This window comes from Myxine glutinosa, chromosome 6 (genome assembly GCF_964187855.1).
Source record: "Myxine glutinosa chromosome 6, kmMyxGlut1.1, whole genome shotgun sequence".
Classification (NCBI taxonomy): domain Eukaryota; kingdom Metazoa; phylum Chordata; class Myxini; order Myxiniformes; family Myxinidae; genus Myxine; species Myxine glutinosa.
Window position 1 is genome coordinate 178964929 of NC_136266.1, and position 20107 is coordinate 178985035.

Consider the following 20107-nt stretch of genomic DNA (forward strand, 5'->3'; position numbering starts at 1 on the left):
CCAAGGGACGGCCAAATCATTCATGCAACACCTTGCCTGGGAAGCATCAATCTGACAGATTATCATTTAGCCAAGAGTCAAAATCAGAATAGACAGGTCAAAGGTAAGTGAGTTACCTCTGCAGCATTTTATCGGACATGAGCCTCTATACAGGTGCGTGCGTAAGTGCGTCCAAGTTAAGCGCGTTACCTCTCCATCATCCTATCGCATATGAGTGCGGATATGAGTGCGTTCGTCCATGCATGTGTAACGACTACCGCTACTTCTTTAATAGCCTCAATTATGTCTACCTTCTTAGTGGGTCACCTCGGGAATCTTTTGGCCTAATGCTTTCACAAAAAAGGCCTGGCATTCGAATGAAAGTGATAGGATTTTGGAATTTAGTTGGGGTGCCAGTGATCACTCCCCAAATGGCACAGGGGGATCTTGAACATCAACCAAATAATGCGAACATTCGGGATGTAAGGATTAATGTCCATTGGAGGGACAGCGCGCGAGTTGATGTATTGTCCTGCCTGCGAAAACCCCCGGGACGAGAGTTTAAATTTAAAGCTGAGTCGACTGTCGAGATTTGAACCTAAGCTGTAAAGTCCAGAAGCGAGTGCATATACCTCTAGTCTAGCTCAGGCCATCGTGTGTGTGTGTGTGTGTGTGTGTGTGTGTGTGTGTGTGTGTGTGTGTGTGTGTGTGTGTGTGTGTGTGTGTGTGTGTGTGTGTGTGTGTGTGTGTTAGCTACATATATACACACACACTGTACATACATGATTCTAAGGCACCCCTAATGCAAGGCGCATTTCAGTTATTCTTTGGAAAAAGTCAGCAAAACAATCTTACTATAATTCACCAAATGTCTGTCTGTCTGTTCCCAGGTACTGCAAAAACGGCTGAACTGATCGTAACGAAATTTTGGGTGGGTAATCCTGGGACCCCCCGGAGTAAAATAGGCTAGATTGTTTTTCCAATTTTTCCAATTTCCAATTTTTCCAATTTTTCAATTTTCCAGTTTTTCCAAACACGATGGAATAATATTTACCGATATGAACAGTGATGTGGCTTTTATTGAAATTCTACAAATACTGTTTAGATTTTGATGATTTGCGTGTGATATGATTTAACGGATGTTTATATAAATCGTTTAAAATAAAAAAAAAGCCTTAAATTTCTGATATTTTGCCTTTTCATTTGGGCCTCCCAATTGAAGCCCCGCCCATAGGGCGGGTACCGTTGCTGGTACTTTAAATGCATGGTGCACGTTCATTTTAAGTTTACACAAAGCCCAATACAGAACCTCTTGAATGAAGGAAACGGAAAAAAAAGGCTCGGCTGAGGCTTGCACAAGTAATATTCGAGACAAATGAGTTTGGTGAGTGCCGCTCTTGACACGTTTCAGCCCATTTTTGACAATTTGGATGGTCCATCCGTTTCTTCAGCTAAACTTTCAATATACAGTAAATTCTGTGCAATAATGCGCTCTTCGGTTCTCATTTTCCGCACTGAAGTTCAAGTAAATTGCACTAAATGATATTGTAGAACTATGAATTGGCATATGTATCACTTCTCTTCCGCATAAGTGTCATTATACTGATGATTTGGATGATGACGTGTTCTCTCCTCCCATTCTGCCCTGTATTGGAGAGTGGAAAACATGATGGGAAACGATAACAACACGTGTATTCACACCACCCAGGGAATAACATCGGAGTGAGCTCACATGGCACATCCGAGGTCTCGGCTGCTGCCTATCCAGTGGCGGTTGAAATACAGACAGAAATTAGTGCGTAAAAATTACAATCCTCTCCCACCCCAATCGCAGTGTACACGCCGCTCTCGACTTTACCTTTGATTGTAAGGTGTGCGTCTGTAAGGTGTGTCTGTAAGGTGTGTAAGGTGTGTGATTGTAAGGTTGATTGTAAGGTGTGCTGAAATAGAAATAAAACTTGCGTCTTAGAATTGCGTAAATAAGGTGTGTGTCAGTTGTTATCTCCATATGCAGGTTTCAGAAGGTGGAACGGAGCCCTCCCAGGTCTCACAGTATCCACCTTCATGTGTGTGTGTGTGTGTGTGTGTGTGTGTGTTTATGTGTGTGTGTTTGTGCGTGTGTGTGTGTGCATGTGTAATATTTGAGTGTCTAATATCAAAAAAAACAAAAACCAAAGGCTAATGCTATCCCCCCTTTCTAAACTCGTGCTTTCCCCTGTGGCTAATGTTTGAGTGCGTGTGTGTATATATGCATTTGTGTGTGTGTGAATATATATATATATATATATATATATATATTATATATATATATATATATATAGATATATATATAGATATATATATATCTTGTGACTTGTGAATCAATATTCTTGTGACTCTTGTGACCTTGAACTAAGGTCAAAGTTCAAAGAGCATATTTTGGCCACAATTCTGCTTTACCATGATTGCGTTCCTACGTGCATCTAATGGTTATTGTTGACACACATTGTAAAATTTTTTGCACTGAGTAAACTGGAAACACGTTTTTGCTTTTAGATTAGCTTCTTATATTGTTCACAACAAAGGATCTTCATAATCTTCTTCTTCTTCATCAATCCCAAAAGCATGTCCGTGGTCATTGTTAGTGCAGTTGTCATCATCTGCACCACACACACTCATCTCTGCGCAGTTCATATTCTGCAAAGCAAAATATATGTGTGACGAATGCGTCACACATATAAAAGAAGAGCAAACAGAATATATGTGTGACGCGAACAAGCAAGGTGATCTGGACATCTGCCAGAATCAATTTTGTGTTTTTAGGCAACAAATTAAATGTTAAAAATACTAACAATGGCTAAAAACCCGACCAACATGAGCAAATGCGCATGATGGATGAACAGTGTGATGAAAAGCATTGGGAACTTGAATCCAAAAATCAATATTCCAGACATCAGAATTATTTTGCTTGATCGCATCACATGGTTAAAATGACATTTGACATTTCACCTTGGGTCAAGGTAAGTAAAGTCAAGTACATGTCAAAGGTCACTTAATATCAAGAACATGTCAACAGAAAACAATAAGCAACATATTTTTCCAGTTTAGGATCCAGCAGAACACATTTGAGATGGTAACTGATGATTGGCATTCAATAAACAACGCGAAGTGATGGGATTTACGTCTATGGTGAAGACTACATGTTAATTATGCATATTCTTTCTCTAATTAGGTCATTTGCTTATTAATTACTCCCGCCAGGGAGTAACGCATTCGATCGTGTCCGTGTGTGTGTGTGTGTGTGTGTGTGTGTGTGTGTGTGTTCGTGTGTTTGTGTGTGTGTGTGTGTGTGTGTGTGTGTGTTTGTGAACGAGATATCTGGAAAAGTTCTGAACGGATTTGGATGAAGGTTGGTGGGATGATTGCCCTTGGGATAAGGAAGAATTGATTAGTTTTTGGTGAAGCTCAGGATATTATTCCGGATCCAGGAATGTTTTGAAGGATTTTTTTACCATTGGAAGATAGTGCTCATTTTCTTTTAGCATTATCTTCTATATATTCTATATTTAACATTGTGATATGAAAATAGTTTTCATATTTGTTGTAAATGTAGTTTAAACTCGTGGTTATGCGTTAGAGCGGTGTATTTTGTTAGCAGCGTCGTCCTCAAGGTTCTTTTTTCTTTCTAATAAAGACATATTCTGTCATTTTAAAACCACCAAAGTGTGTATTAGGTTTCCATGTTTCATAAAATGTATCGTTTGCATATTGCAAACATCTGAGAGGGCAAATGAAAAAACAAATGTCATAATCAATGTTCCTTGTGAAATTTGCCACATTTTGGTACCAAGGTCGATAGACTCTGAATGAAGTATGGTCACTGTAATGACGTTTGAACTTTGACCTTGACTAAAGGTCAACAGAAAAAAATGGCGACATCATTTTTCCGATTAGTAGGACCCAGTAGAATACATTTATAGTGTTTAGCCAAAATTAACATTAACTGCACACGAACTTGAAATTGAGTACATAGCCCCCCCCCCCCCCCCCCTAGTTTGATTATCCCATATCACATAGGTTGGTGCTGCTGGGCAGGCCCATGATGGAGGCAGAAACGGGTGCTTTGTGGAGCTGGTCGGTTTTCTGTCCCCATAATGTGCCCGACCACATGAAACAAAAGACAGGAGAGTGACATCTAGAGTTAATAGGGTGGTTGTTTCGTGGGTGTGGTGCTGAATGATAGTGCGATTTAACCTTTTGCCTAAGGCTCTGGGAAGGATCATCTCGTATGGTTTCTATGAAACACTTTGAGGCCTTGGTGGGTCCTTGGGCATCTGCCTGTCATACTTACATGTGATGCACAGGAAGTGGATCAAACATTGATGTGCTATTAGTTTAGATAAACTGAGTTTAGTTTATAAAAGAGCCAGGCTGTCTATTGTGCTTACCTCTTTTTCAAATATGCACCCCTCCACAAACTGGACTGTGGCCTTGGAATAAAAACCCAGATAAGACAAAGTATTATGTAAATGGTATCAAGGAGAAGAGGAACTGGTTGGGAAATTTTGGAATTGGGGTTGCATTAAGATATATACACAGGAACATGCCATTTTGCTCTGCCGCAGGGTTCACATCCAATGCGTCAGCTTCAGCTTTTTTCTGGTGGTTCGCATACTTTGACCAGTTTTTCTTCTTTCTATAAGGGGTAAGGCTTGCCAAAGAGCTGCAACACTCTGTCAAGCTGCTGTCAACCCTTGACTCTGATTCTGCAACTGGAACTGACGGCATCAGCCCACGGGTCCTAAAATCCTGTTCTTCCGCTCTTTCACTCCCTCTCTCTGTTCTCTTCACCCCCTCTTTTGCTCAAGGTCATCTGCCATCTGCTTGTAAATCTGCCAACATCACCGCTTTGCACAAAAAAGGTGCAAAAACAGATCCTAGCAACGACAGACCAATCAGCCTTCTCCCAATTATCAGCAAAGTCATGGAATCCATCATTGCTTCGGATATGAAATCTTTCCTCTTCTCCAATGGCTTCATCTCTGATCATCAATTTGGTTTCAGACCAGGTCACTCTACTCTGGATATGCTGCTTCTGCTGTTTCAACAATGGATGGAGGTCCTCAATGCCAAACAGGAAATTAGAGCTGTCTCCCTTGACATATCACGTGCCTTCGATACGGTCTGGCACCCCGCTCTGCTCACCAAACGCTCCTCCTTTGGTATCCATGGAAATCTTCACGCATGGCTGGCGGACTTCCTCTCTAGTCATAGTCAACGTGTGGCCCTGAATGGGTTTCTCTCATCTCCTCTTCCTGTTCAGGCTGGAGTTCCCCAAGGCAGTGTTCTGGGCCCTGTGCTTTTTCTGGTCTTCACCAATGATCTCTCTGACTCTCTTGAAAATCCTCTCTATCTCTTTGCTGATGACTCCACTCTCTGCCGCTCCATTCCTCATCCCTCAGATTGGCAGTCTGCAGCCTCCTCACTCTCTGCAGACCTGGACAAAATCACAGACTGGGCAAACAAGTGGAACATGTCTTTCAATCCTGACAAATCTCACACTCTTACGATGTCTCTCCGAAAAGGCCGACTGGACAACCCTCCCATCTACTTTCTGAATAATCCTCTCCAAGAAGTTCTGTCACTCAAGCTTTTGGGTCTCACTATCTGCCATGATCTTTCCTGGGAAAACCACATTTCCAAGCTGGCCTCCAAAGCCAGTTGCCGACTGGGCGTCCTCCGTCGTGCGAAGTCCTTCCTTGGCACACCTGAGCTCCTCACCACATACAAGGCTTTCATCCGCAGCTCAATGGAGTACTGCTCTCCCCTCTGGGCTGGTGCTCCTGCCTCACACCTAGCTCGTCTTCACGCTGTTGAAACCAAAGCGTTCAGAATCATTGCAATCTCCCGCGATGACGCTATCTCCGAGGGCCTTTCACTCACTCACCGCAGGCAGGTTGGTGGTCTTTCCGTCTTCTACCGACTCCTCTCCTGCCTTGCTCCCCCAGCTCTATCTGGGCTCTGTCCCCCAAATATTCCTACAGGTCGCAGAAGATCTGCCTGCAACCCTCTTATGGTTAAACTGCCAAAATCAAGACTCTCTGCTCACCTTCACTCCTTCATTCCTCTTTTCTCCCGCCTCTGGAGCAAACTCCCTCACTCTCTTCAATCCCACTCCACCCTCCAGGTCTTTAAAACGGCTGTTCACCACCATCTCTTATCTTCCCCAATCCAATACCTTGATCTTTTCTACCCCCGCTAATTTCACCCCAAATCCACTTTTTTGAGGTGACTTTTGACTTCTTTCCTGGAAGGCCTTGGTGTCCTTGCGTTTTATACCTATCCTGCCTCCCCCCAGGCCCTCTCCCTCCCACACATCTCCCGATGTCCCTGCTCTCAAATGTTGTGTTTGTGTGCTTCCTCCCCTTCTCTCCCCATCTTGTTGACCGCTCCCCTTTTTATATACTTTGTTTGCTTGTTTGTTTGATTTGTTTGTTTGATAAATGTTAGCTCTTTCACGAGCCTCGACTCTATACAAAAAAAAACAAAAAAAACACAAATCGTACACACACAGGAAAATACATGTGACGACACCAGACCTGACCCCAAACAAACACAACCACTGAGCTTAGGGGAAGTTGCATCAATTCCCAGAGCATTCTGGGTAGCAGCGACGCCATCTTTGATGACGTTGTTTTTTTGTCTCTGCGCTCAGCAGGGCAATTATGTTTAAATTTCCTCCTCTCCATGGATGCCAACCAAAGGGGTTTGTCTGTGCTCTATCCTTTAAATGTCGTGCATGTAGAGCAAGGAAGTAGCACCAATAATTTAAAAACTTTGATATGAATCGGCCAGCGTCGGAATTGAACCTTCAATCTCTCAAACACAGAGCGGACGTGCCGACCATTATGCCACCGAGTACCCACCATTCTACTTGTCCACCAATGCAGAACGATGCTATAACCTTCATGATTATGACGTTTTCCCTTCTACTCAATAAAGTTTAAGTTGACATTGAGAGAGTGGTTGTCTCTTTAAATAATCAGCAACTCTTTCTAGTCGACAATATATTGCAAAACAGTCATCCCCTCTTTTCTATATTCCATGCATGATTGGGGAATGGGGGGGGGGGGGGGGGAGGGGGGTGGAATGGCCCCTCTTTTCTATGCCATGCATGATTGGGGAGTGGGGGGGGGGGGGAGAGGGTGGAATGGCCCCTGTTTTCTATATGCCATGCATGATTGGGGAATGGGGGGGGGGGGGTGGAATGGCCCTTCTTTTCTATATGCCATGCATGATTGGGGAGTGGGGGGGGGGGTGGAATGGCCCTTCTTTTCTATATTCCATGCATGATTGGGGAATGGGGCGGAGGGTGGAATGGCCCCTCTTTTATATATTCCATGCATGATTGGGGAATGGCGGGGGGGGGGGGGGAGGGGAGTGGTGGAATGGCCCATCTTTTCTATATTCCATGCATGATTGGGGAATGGGGCGGGGGGTGGGGAGGGGTGGAATGGCCCCTCTTTTCTATATTCCATGCATGATTGGGGAATGGGGGGGGGGAGGGGTGGAATGGCCCCTCTTTTCTATATTTCAAGTATGATTGGGGAATGGGGGGGGGAGGGGTGGAATGGCCCCTCTTTTCTATATTCCATGCGTGATTGGGGAATGGGGGAGGGGAGGGGAGGGGTGGAATGGCCCCTCTTTTCTATATTTCAAGCATGATTGGGGAATGGGGCGGGGGGTGGGGAGGGGTGGAATGGCCCCTCTTTTCTATATTTGAAGCATGATTGGGGAATGGGGGGGAGGGGTGGAATGGCCCCTCTTTTCTATATTTCAAGTATGATTGGGGAATGGGGGGGGAGGGGTGGAATGGCCCCTCTTTTCTATATTCCATGCGTGATTGGGGAATGGGGGAGGGGAGGGGAGGGGTGGAATGGCCCCTCTTTTCTATATTTCAAGCATGATTGGGGAATGGGGCGGGGGGTGGGGAGGGGTGGAATGGCCCCTCTTTTCTATATTTCAAGCATGATTGGGGAATGGGGGGGGGGGGGGTGGAATGGCCCCTATTTTCTATATTTCAAGTATGATTGGGGAATGTGGGGGGGAGGGGGTGGATGGGTGGATGGATTGTTGAAAATGTTTAATTTGATAAAAGTAAGGTGAGCAAAGTTGTCAGAGGTTGTAAAAGCTAGAAATGAGGGGCATGGAGGGAAGAAGGATATCCAAGATTTTGGAGTAGTGGGTTGTGGGGAAGGGGGTGGTTGGGGCGTGGGCAGTGTTCAAAGTTTCGCCATTTTGTGTACATATTATTAGTTACGTGGTTTTTCTTACCAGGCCAATTTGTTTATAATCTGGCGAATAAGATGAATCCCTCCACAATGAACTATAATCATCACAGACCCATTTAGAACCCACATCGCTGGCTGCACAAACAGCTTGCGATCATCATGAAGATCATTCTGATGCAGCATTAAGAGCTCTGGAGGCCAGCCGAGCTTACCAGAGGTTACATGGCCACACTTTCCGACTGGAATGTTAGCCATTTTCCTTCGACTGATTTGCCCTGAGGCAGCATGCCCCCCTCTCCGCCCCCCACCACCATGACCGACGCCGAGACTCCTCCACATGTAAGTGAGACTAACCAAGCTGGGCGGATTCGCACACACCACAGCAGTGCTCTGTTCGCACAAAACAAGCTAATTCCTCCTCGTCCTAGTTATTGGTTTACTTTCAATATATTACCTTGTAATGGATTGGTGATAATGAGTTGTCAGGCAATATTATGTCAACTAGAACGGTACTCAGTAGAAAGCATAGTTGGCCAAATCACTCAATGGTGAAGAATCACTTTAAAAATTACACCAGCTGGATCCGGATCCGGATCTTCACTAAAATCGAATCGATTCTTCCTTGTCAGACACACAACCGGTCCACCAAGTTTTGTCCAAATCCATCCATAACGTTGTGAGACATCCTGCTATGTATCGTTTTTGGCCCTATCTCCCAATGGTGAAGAATCACGTAAAAAATTAAATAATTCTCATAACCGAATCCATATTCAGATCTTCACTAAAATCGAATCGATACTTCCTTGTCACATACACTACTTGTCCACAAGGTTTCGTCCCAATCCGTCCAGAACATTTTGAGATATCCTGCTATGTATAGTTTTTGGCCCGATCTCTCAATGGTGAAGAATCACTTTATAAATTCACCAAAATCCGGATCTTGACCAAAATCAAATCATTTCGTCTTTGTCACATACACTACATCTCTGCCAAATTTCATCTGAATCCGTCTACAATCTTTTGAGATATTTTGTTCACAAACAAACAAACGGACAAACAGACAGACAGGGGTGAAAACATAACCTCCATCCACCTTTGGTGGCGGAGGTAATTAAATAATTATCATATCCGAATCCATATTCAGATCTTCACCCAAATCTAATCATTTCGTCCTTGTCACATACGCTACTTCTCTGCCAAATTTCATCCGAATCCGTCCACAACATTTTGAGATATCTTGTTCACAAACGGACAGACAAACGGACAGACAGGGGTGAAAACATAACCTCCATCCACCTTTGGTGGCGGAGGTAATTATGCCATTTCTGTTAATTGGACTCATTGGCATTAACGGTGTTCTGAAGTGTGCCATATCGTAATGCGCAGTCCCTCCGGTCCTCGGAATTCCTGCAAAACGGATTCCCATTTGCATTCTGAACCCAGAGTGCGATCGATTGTGAAATCGGGGGAAGACAAGACAAGAAACCTGATGGGGATATTAAGAAGTCGAAGAAGGCAACAATAAGTCAAAATGTCTTGTTTAGAATGTAGATTGTATTTTGTCATGACCATGCAGATCAGCATTCCCATCAAAAAGAATGAAAACACAACAGTGCGGTTCATTTTACAGAGATCGAATGACTTCTTTGCTCTTCAAATTTGCTCGTTTTCAGGCCTTTCCCCCTGGTCATTAACGGCGGCCATTTGTCCGAAGCCTTTCCGGACGGGCTGTTCTTTGTGTCCCAACTCCCGTCCAAAAAAAGGCTTCACGGCTTGTTTCAGCTTCAAGTGGATGCTCTGCCATAAGCTTTGCATAAATTGTGTGTGCTGCTAGTGTGTGTGTGTGTGTGTGTTTGTGTGTGTGTGCGTGGTATGTGTGTGTGTGTGTGTGTGTGTGTGTGTGTGTGTGTGTGTGTGTGTGTGTGTGTGTGTGTGTGTGTGTGTGTGTGTGTGTGTATGTGTGATTTGTTGTCTGCTATTCCCAAACGTGGGTGGGCCTCAGGAGATGAAACAGAGACCTACCAGGTCTCAAAGTCTACACTCAATACCCGATAATGACAAAGAGAAAACAGGATTTTAGAAAGTTTTGCAAATTTATTAAAAAGAAAAAACTGAAATATCACATTTACATAAGTATTCATACCCCTTGCTATGACACTTGAAATTTAGCTCAGGTGCCTTCCATTTTTCTTGAGCATCTTTGAGATGTTTCTGCACCTTGATTGGAGTCCACCTGTGGTAAATTCAATTGATTGGACATGATTTGGAAAGGCACACACCTGTACAGCTGTCAATCACAGGTCTCACAGCTGTCAATGTCAAGGTCTCACAGCTGTCAATGCATATCAGAGCAAAAACCAAGCCATGAGGTCGAAGGAACTGCCTGCAGAGCTCAGAGACAGGATTGTGTCGAGGCACAGATCTGGGGAAGCCTACAAAAAATTATTCTGCATTGAAGGTTCCCAAAAGCACAGTGGCCTCCATAATCCTGAAATGGAAGAAGTTTGGAACAACCAGGACTCTTCCTAGAGCTGGCCGCCTGGCCAAACTGAGCAATTGGGGGAGAAGCACCTTGGTAATAGAGGTGACCATTAACCCAATGGTCACTCTGGCTGAGCTCCAGAGATCCTGTGTGGAGATGGGAGAAACTTCCAGAAGGACAACCATCACTGCAACACTCCACCGATCTGGGCTCTATGGCAGAGTGGCCAGACGGAAGCCTCTCCTCAGTGAAAGACACATGAAAGCCCGCTTGGAGTTTGCAAAAAAGCACCTAAAGGACTCTCAGACTGTGAGAAACAAGATTCTGTGGTCTGATGAAACCAAGATTGAACTGTTTGGCCTCAATTCTAAGCGTCATGTCTGGAGGAAACCAGGCACCGCTCATCACCTGCCCAATACCATCCCACCGGTGAAGCATGGTGGTTTCAGCATCATGCTGTGGGGGTGTTTTTCGGCAGCAGGGACTGGGGGACTGGTCAAGGTTGAGGGAACAATGAACGTAGCAAAGTACAGAGATATCCTTAATGAAAACTTGAAACAGAGCGCTCAGGACCTCAGACTGGGCCGAAGGTCCAACAGGACAATGACCCGAAGCACACAGCCAAGACAATGCAGGAGTGGCTTAGTGACAACTCTATGAAGGTCCTTGAGTGGCCCAGCCAGAGCCCTGACTTGAACCCAATCGAACATCTCTGGAGAGACCTGAAAATGGCTGTCCACCGACGGTGACAGAGCTTGAGAGGATCTGCAGAGAAGAATGGCAGAAAGTCCCCAAATCCAGGTGTGCAAAGCTTGTCGCGTCATACCCAAGAAGACTCGAGGCTGTAATCGCTGCCAAAGGTGCTTCAACTAAGTACTGAGTTAAGGGTATGAATACTTATGTCAATGTGATATTTCAGTTTTTTCTTTTTAATAAATTTGCAAAACTTTCTAAAATCCTGTTTTCTCTTTGTCATTATCGGGTATTGAGTGTAGATTGATGAGGGAAAAAATGAATTTAAACGATCTCCTCTCCCCTCACTCCTCTCCCCTCACGCCTCTCCCCTCACTCCTCTCCCCACACTCTTCCCTCACTGCTCTTCCCCTCACTCTCCTCTGGCCTCACTCCTCTCCTTCCATCCTCACTCCTCTCCACTCCTCACTCCTCTCCACTCATCACTGCTCTCCTTTCCCCACTTCACTTTCCTCGCCCCCCCTACTCTCTACTCTCCCCTCACTCCTCTCCCCTCACTCCTCTCCCCTCACTCCTCTCCCCTCACTCCTCTCGCCTCACTATCTCCCCTCACTCCCCTTCCCCCTCACCTTCCTCTATCCTCACTCCTCTCCTTCCACCCTCACTCCTCTCCACTCCTCACCCCTCTCCACTCATCCCTACTCTCCTCTCCTCACCTCACTATCCTCTCCCCCGACTCTCTCCTCTCCCCTCACTCCTCTCGCCTCACTCCTCTCGCCTCACTCCTCTTTCCCCTCACCTGCCTCTGCCCTCAGTCCTCTCCTTCCACCCTCACTCCTCTCCACTCATCACTACTCTCCTTTCCTCACTTCACTCTCTTCTCCCCCCGACTCTCTACTCCGCCCCTACCTTTTCTTACCTCCGCCATCTGGAATGCACAGAGGTTGTTTTCACCGCTGTCAGTTTGTTTGCATGCAGGATATCTCAAAAAGTTATTGACGGATTTAGATGAAATCTGGTGGGCAGGTTGAGTGTGTAACATGGACGAATTGATTTGAATTTTGTGAAAATCCGGATCCGGTTACGAGAATTATTAATTTTTTTAAGTGATTCTTCGCTATTGAGAGATAGGGCAACAACGATATACCGCACGATATTTCAAAAAGTTGTGGATGGATTCAGCGAAACTTTGTGGGCAGGTTCAATATGTGAGAAGGAAGAATTGATTCGATTTTGGTGAAGATCGGAATATGGATCCAGATATGAGAATTTTTAAAAGTGATTCTTCACATGAATTCCATCGTGACGGAATCACCATGTGCACTCTAATTTTGAACATATAAGGTAATTATCTTGAATGCTAAGAAGAGCAGAGAGAATTCAATTATATGTATTGAACCAGAACTGTCACATGGCTACAGACGAGTACTACTCTCAGTGAGGCAGACCAGGCAATGTGACGGAATCACACGTGGGTGACGATTTTCATGGAATTCATCTTCACCATGCAGCGATTGGTCGAAAAACGTTATATAGAATGATATTTCAAAAAGTTGTAAACGGATTCGGACGAAACTTGGTGGACATGTTGGGTTTGTGACAAGGACAAATCGATTCGATTTTGGTGAAGATCCGGATCAGGATCCAGATACGAGAATTATTTAATTTTATAATTGATTCTTCACCATTGAGTGATAGGTTTAAAAACGATACATAGCATGATATCTTAATAAGTTGTGGACGTTTTATAACTAAACTTGGTGGATGAGTTGGTTCAACGACAATAAGAAGCCGATTTGATTTTGGTTCAGGTTCGAGTCCAGATCAGCTTTATCAGTGGGATACAAAATGTAAACTGTTCAACCTGGCAGAGCTATGCTCCCGACCGAGTGCCGTTCTCGTCTATCACATGATCGTCGTGCGAGATGTCATTGGACAATGGACAATCATACGCATCATTTTCCTTCACGAAGCAATTAATCCAAGCCATGTTACTTTTCTCCTGCAGCTCTGTGTTAATTTCTCAGACGCAGTGCTGAGATTTGTTGTAAAATATTTTCATTTCACATGACATTTTACATCTTTTAGCTAAATTTTGTCAAGTGAAAAAAAATAGAAGACGAATACATTGACTTAAATAAGGCTTGGTGGTATAGATTATTAGATTATGCTGTCTGAGTATTTTAACCTCAAGTGAACCCCCCCCCCCCCACCCCCCTAAATTTTTTCTGGTTCCGCCCCTGATATGTACATACACTACATGACCAAATGTATGTGGACATCCGAACATCACACATCTCATTCCAAAATCATGGGCATTAATATGGAGTTGCATCCCCCCCCCCCCCCTTCCCCCCTTTGCTGCTATAACAGCCTCCACTCTTCTGGGAAGGCTTTCCACTAGATGTTGGAACATTGCTGTGGGGATTTGCTTCTATTCAGCCACAAGAGTATTAGTGAGGCTAAGTACTGATGTTGGGCGATTAGGCCTGGCTCGCAGTGGGCGTTCCAATTCATCCCAAAGGTGTTCGATGGGGTTGAAGTCAGGGCTCTGTGCAGGTCAGTCAAGTTCTTCCACACCGATCTCGACAAACCATTTCTCTATGGTCCTCGCTTTGTGCATGGGGGCATTGTCATGCTGAAACAGGAAAGGGCCTTCCTCAAACTTTTGCCACAAAGGTGGAAGCACACAATCATCTAGAATGTCATTGTATGCTGTAGCGTTAAGATTTCCCTTCACTGGAACTAAGGGGCCGAGCCTGAACCATGAAGAACATCCCCAGACCATTATTCCTCCTCCACCAAAATTTACAGTTGGCACTATGCATTCGGGCAGGTATCGTTCTCCTGGCATCTGCCAAACCCAGATTCGTCCGTCGGACTGCCAGATGGTGAAGTGTGATTCATCACTCCAGAGAATGTGTTTCCACTGCACCAAAGTCCAATGGGCGGTGAGCTTTACACCACTCCAGCCGACGCTTCGCATTGCGCATGGTGATCTTAGGCTTGTGTGCGGTTACTCAGCCATGGAAACCCATTTCATGAAGCTCCCGACGAACAGTTTTGTGCTGACGTTGCTTCCAGGGGCAGTTTGAAACTCGGTAGTGAGTGTTGCATCCGTGGACAGACGATTTTTATGTGCTACGCGCTTCAGCACTCGGTGGTCCCATTCTGTGAGCTTGTGTGGCCTACCACTTCACAGCTGAGCTGTTGTTGCTCCGAGACGTTTCCATTTCACAATAACAGCTCTTACAGTTGACTTGGGCCGCTCCAGCAGTGCATAAATTTGATGAACGACTTTGATGAAACAGCCAAATTCACTGATTAGAAGGGGTGTCCGCATACTTTTTGTCATGCAGTGTATGTATGTATACACAAAGAATTAAGTTAAGCACCCCTACACAACGAATTAAGGTAAGCACCCCCTAATATATATTCTTTGTGTATATGTATACATTGGCATATATTCTAAGGTATGTGAGATCAAATAATGATTGGTATGACATTAGCAATTATCCATTGATGAAATGCAGATGAGTGCACTCGTAGGGTTGAGTTGGGTTGAGTAGTGATCCGATCACGTGGGTCCTACACACGTTATTGACGCAAAGATCGCTAGAGGTCTTCTCAGAACAATGACTGTACGTTAGAAAACATAAACGTCATCCACACTGTCCGTGATGGACCTATAGCTCCATACTTAAATTGAGGTGAAAATATGCCTAAAATTCCCAAAAAATTTCACCTTAAATTATTCAGAATAAAATATTGAAAACGGCATGATTGTTATGTTTTTATGTGACCATAATATCACTTCTCCAGAAAATATAGCAATATCATGGGTATATTACACTGTTTTGACGACAACAAACTTGTAATGTGCGAGGTTGTAAAAAAACGGGGGGGGGGGGGGTGCTTAACTTAATTCTTTGTGTATATATACAGACTTGGCATTTAATATGGAATTTTTTTTTTTCTTGACTTGGGTTTACTTTCTGAACTCGGTATATCAATCTGGTGAGTTTCTTTTACGCTTCAATGATTTCTTTGTTAAATGAACCATGTCACTGATGGTCCGTCACAGCAAGAAGTCAATAACAGGATTATATCACAGGTGGCGTGACAAAATGTACGGACAGGTGCATTTGACGATTGGCTTCACAATTGGGTATATAAGGGTTGTTGTGTTCTGTATTAGTGGAAAACAACTGCTGCACGTCTACAAAAGTTATTGCCGCTTCCCCTGGAGATGGTCCGTCAACTCGACAATGCTGTTTGTCATTTAGTGGTGGCTTTACGAAATTCCGGCATGAAACAGCGTGCTATTGCTCGGCAGTATGGCTTCACTCAAGGTCAGGTGTCAAAGATCCTGAAACGAAATGCTCAGAGGGGTGTCCCTACTCCAATACTGAGGCCAGGACGTCCCCGCAGAACCACAAGGAGGGATGATCGCCAGCTGCACTGGTTAGTCCGCAATGGCCGTACCAAGTCAGCTAATCGGCTTAGGGCTGAGTGGCAGCAACTGACAAATGTGCCTGTATCCAGAAGGCTAGTCAACCAACGACTGGTTCAAGCAGGCTATCGTGCCAGGTGTCCCCTGAGAAAGCCACGTCTGACCAGACAACACCGCCAGCGCCGATTGCAGTAGGTTGATGCAGTGGGCAAGAATGGGATTTAAAGCAAGAAAGTCGAGGAGTGTGGTAGTGAGACGAGGAGTGGTGGATAACATGCACAGGTTTGAGCTGGGAGGGGAGGTGGTTCCATCATTGGTAGAGGCCCCTGTGAAAAGTTTGGGAAGATGGTATACAGTGGAGTTGAATGATGTGGGAAGAGTGGAGGAGGTCAGAAACAAGCTTTTGAGAGGTTTGAAGAGGATTGATTGATGTGGTTTGCCAGGTAAGTTGAAGGTATGGTGTTTGAAGTTTGGGTTGATGCCACGAGTATTGTGGCCATTGATGATGTATGATATTGCAATTGGGCATGTCGAGAGGATGAGGTTGTGGTGAGTGGGTTTGTGAGGAGGTGGTTGGGAGTACCACGCTGTTTGACGAACATTGCCTTTTATGGTCAGGGTGGAAAACTCCAGTTTCCCTTGACATCCTAAACCGAGGAGTTTAAGGTGGTGAGGGTGCGGGAGTTCATGATGTTGCGGGATTCAAGTGATGCAGTGGTAAAGAATGCTCTCCCAGAGAAGAAGGGAAGTCGGAAATGGAATGCAAGAGTAGAGGTGGACGAGATGGAGGAGCGGTTGCAACAGGAGGAGGTCATGGGGATGGTTCAGCATAGCTTGGGGTGGATGGAGCATGAGCGATGGGGAAAGGCATGTGTGAAAGAGAGGAGGAAGATGGTTGAGAGGGAGGTGAGAAGAAAGGAAGAGGAGGGGAGATATGTGAAAGCAGTCGGTCAGGCACAGCAAGGTGCTTGGACTAAGTGGGAAGGTGTGCAGGTGAGGATATTGAAGTGGCAAGAGATTTGGAGGATGGAGCCAATATTGTTGAATTTCCTGTTGCGGGCAACGTATGATGTGCTTCCGTCACCAGTAAACTTGAGATTGTGGGGGTTGTTGCAGGAGGAGAGATGTTATTTGTGTGGAGGTGTGGGAATGGTGCAGCATGCACTGAGTGCATGCTCAGTAGCGTTGGCAGCAGGAAGATACAGGTGGCGAAATGATCAGGTGCTGGCGGTGTTGATGCAGATGGTGCAACAAGAGGTGCTGAGATCGAGAGAGAGAAGAGTGGATAAGGAGACTGATGGGGGAGAGGTCTGGTTTGTCAAAGAGGGCCAAGTGGTAAGAGGTGGAAAGAGGAGGAGGTGGAAAGCAAGAGGGCTGTCAGATGCTTGTGATTGGCAGGTGGTGGCAGATCTAAAGCCACAATTGGTATTCCCTGAGGAGATCTGTGTGACAAGGTTGCGGTCTGACATTGTCATTTGGTCAGGTGCAACAAGACAGGTCATCTTCGGGGAATTGTCGGTACCTTGGGAAGATAATATGGAGGAGGTGCATAAGCGGGAGAGAGGAAAGTACAGTGAGCTGGAGGCAGAGTGCCGGGAGAAGGGTTGGCGAGTTTCGTGTCAGCCATTTGAGGTGGGGTGTAGAGGGTATATTGGCAATTCCTTTTCTGCATTTCTTGCTCGGCTGGGAGTGTGTGGGACAGAAAGAAGGAGGATGTGTGACAAGGTGGCCCAGGTTGCCTTGAAAGGCTCATTTTGGATATGGAGGAAGTTTATGGAGGCACGTCGAACGGTGTAGGTTGGTTGTCTGTTTTTTTTTGTTTGTTTGTTTTTTTACCATTATTATTTCTTATTTTGTGTATATGAGTGAGTGGGTGAGGGTGTGTGTTTTTGCATGAATTAATTTTTGCATGAGTGTGTGTTTTTGTGTGTTGCGTGGTGTATGATGTAAGGGTAGGTGGTTGGTTGGCTGGTGTTGTGTGTGTATGTGTGTGTATGTGTGTGTATGAATGATCTGGTGTGTTTTGTTGGTGAGTGGTGATGGGTGTAAAGGTGGGTGTTTGAGTGTTCCACCATGTTTGTTTGGTGCTGTGGATTCTGGATGTGGAGGTGTTGTTGTTGTTCGCACTGGCTGGGGGTGGGGGTATGTACGCATCCAGGTGCAGTTGCTGCATGTGGATGTGTATGTGCCCCTGCTGGCCCACCTTAGCTGACCGTATCGAGGTTGAAGGGCTGAAACGGGATGATGCTGAGGACCTCGACTGAGGACCCGGTCAGTGCGGCGGACTTGTGACCAGGTGTGTTTTGAACTTTTATATATATATATATAAAAAAAAAAAAATATATATATATATATATATGTGTGTGTGTGTGTGTGTGTGTGTGTGTGTGTGTGTGTGTGTGTGTGTGTGTGTGTGTGTGTGTGTGTGTGTGTGTGTGTGTGTGTATAAGTTAGATGAGTTCATTTGTTAGATTAGTTCATCTTCAATGCACTTTCACATACACATACGTAAGACATCGGCCATTAAAAGCTTGCAGTGTTCGTGTGAGAAATCTCTGAGGATATCCTTGAGACTCAATAACTCGGTGGGCTGTCACCGCGTAAGTGATGAGGTCCGTGGGTTCGAGTCCTGGGTTGAGTTGGAATTTTTTCACACTATCCCCACACAGGAATGTACTCCCTGATTTTAAATATGTATATATATATATATATATATATATATATATATATATATATATATATAATTATATATATATAATTATATATTCATCCATATATATAGGTTTCTCATGAAATAAGGAAGCGATTGTACTAAAGTTGGAAAACAATTATTTTTTCTTTGCCCAATATACTTCTAACTTCATTTTGTTGTTCTAAACTTTGATTTCGCTTAGGTTTTGCATAAATGTTACTGACATGTTTTATTGCACATCGCACAACCCTGAGACCCATAATTAGCCTCCTTTTTTTTACCTTTGTCTTATGCAAATCTTCCACCAATGTACAGTTTTTGCACAATTTTGAGATTTTCCAACAATACCTTTACGTCAAGGTGTAAATGCCAGAGCATAATTATGTAATGTATGGTTTTCATTTTAAAAAAAAAAGCATATTCAAAACTATGAATGAGTAAAGGAACGTTGTGTTTGTAAAGAATGTTTAAAAAGGCTTTGAACGGAACTTGTAAAAATATTGTCAAATGACTGACCCTTTCTTTGCCTTTCGGTCCACATGACGTCATCAGCAATGGCATCAAACTGCACTCCGACAATGTGCCGTCACAAGTGTGCGATAACACGCGACGGGCCAGCATGCTATTGCGCCAATGGCTACGAAGTCACTGAAGATGGCCGGGGCTGCAAAGGTATGTCAATCACCCCTCGCGTCGGCCAGCAATGCAGATGAGATATTTTTTCCTCCTTTCCTCCGAGTTTAGTGATTTTATTTTCCACGTTAATGCGTTTATCACTTGCTATATATCCCTTTACAAAATCGTTTGATGAAATCTGCTGGAATTATCATGGGATTTCTTTCAGATCCCCTGCGAAATTGTACGAGGGATGTCTAAGAGTATCTTCTGGAACACTGTAATCCAGAAAGCCCTCGTTCAAATTCCCATGTTTCAATACAGGGATATTTTACCCATTATTCTTCATCTATCATTGACTACAGTAAGGTTACCGAAACACATTTCAGTTAATAAAAAAGCATTAAAAACAACAAAGGACACTTCAAGAAAAAGCTGTGCTGGTTCAACCGTCACGATGTTTCAAGCAATTTGATTTGCTTTTGTACAACTGAGGGCGGACATTTTTATGTTGCCATGAACATTTTTTTTTGTTTTGTTCGCTCAAGATTGCTGGGTTTGAGCATTCAGCCGATTCAGACACTCTTGTTCCCATCTCGACCAATTGTGTGAACAGATTTTGACGAGTGCAACATTTATGGGTCATGCAGCCAGCAGTGCCAGAACACCGATGGTTCATATACCTGTGGATGCGTAGAAGGATACCTCCTCCAGTTGGACGGGCGCTCCTGCAAGGCTAAGAATGGTAAGTTCATCTCAAGTTTATTGACAAAGTTAGCCACACTACAAAATTAAAACTTGTTTTCTGGACTGGAGTAATTAGCTTGTTTTAGTTACCTTCCCAAATCATCCACCAATATTCGTCCAAATCCATCCATAACCTTTTGAGATATCGTGATATGTATCGATTTTGGCCCTATCTC

General features: G+C 44.5%; 1 protein-coding gene across 6 annotated transcripts in view; it reads left to right on the top strand.

Moving 5' to 3' along the window:
• LRP1 (LDL receptor related protein 1) overlaps positions 1-20107 on the top strand; it is a 524929-nt gene that overhangs the window by 138444 nt on the left and 366378 nt on the right. For all 6 annotated transcript variants that reach the window (XM_078780908.1, XM_078780909.1, XM_078780910.1 and 3 more), the window contains exons 4-5: positions 19122-19241; positions 19801-19929. In XM_078780908.1, the coding sequence (XP_078637034.1) occupies positions 19122-19241; positions 19801-19929 (249 nt within the window). The remainder of the gene's footprint in view (positions 1-19121; positions 19242-19800; positions 19930-20107) is intronic.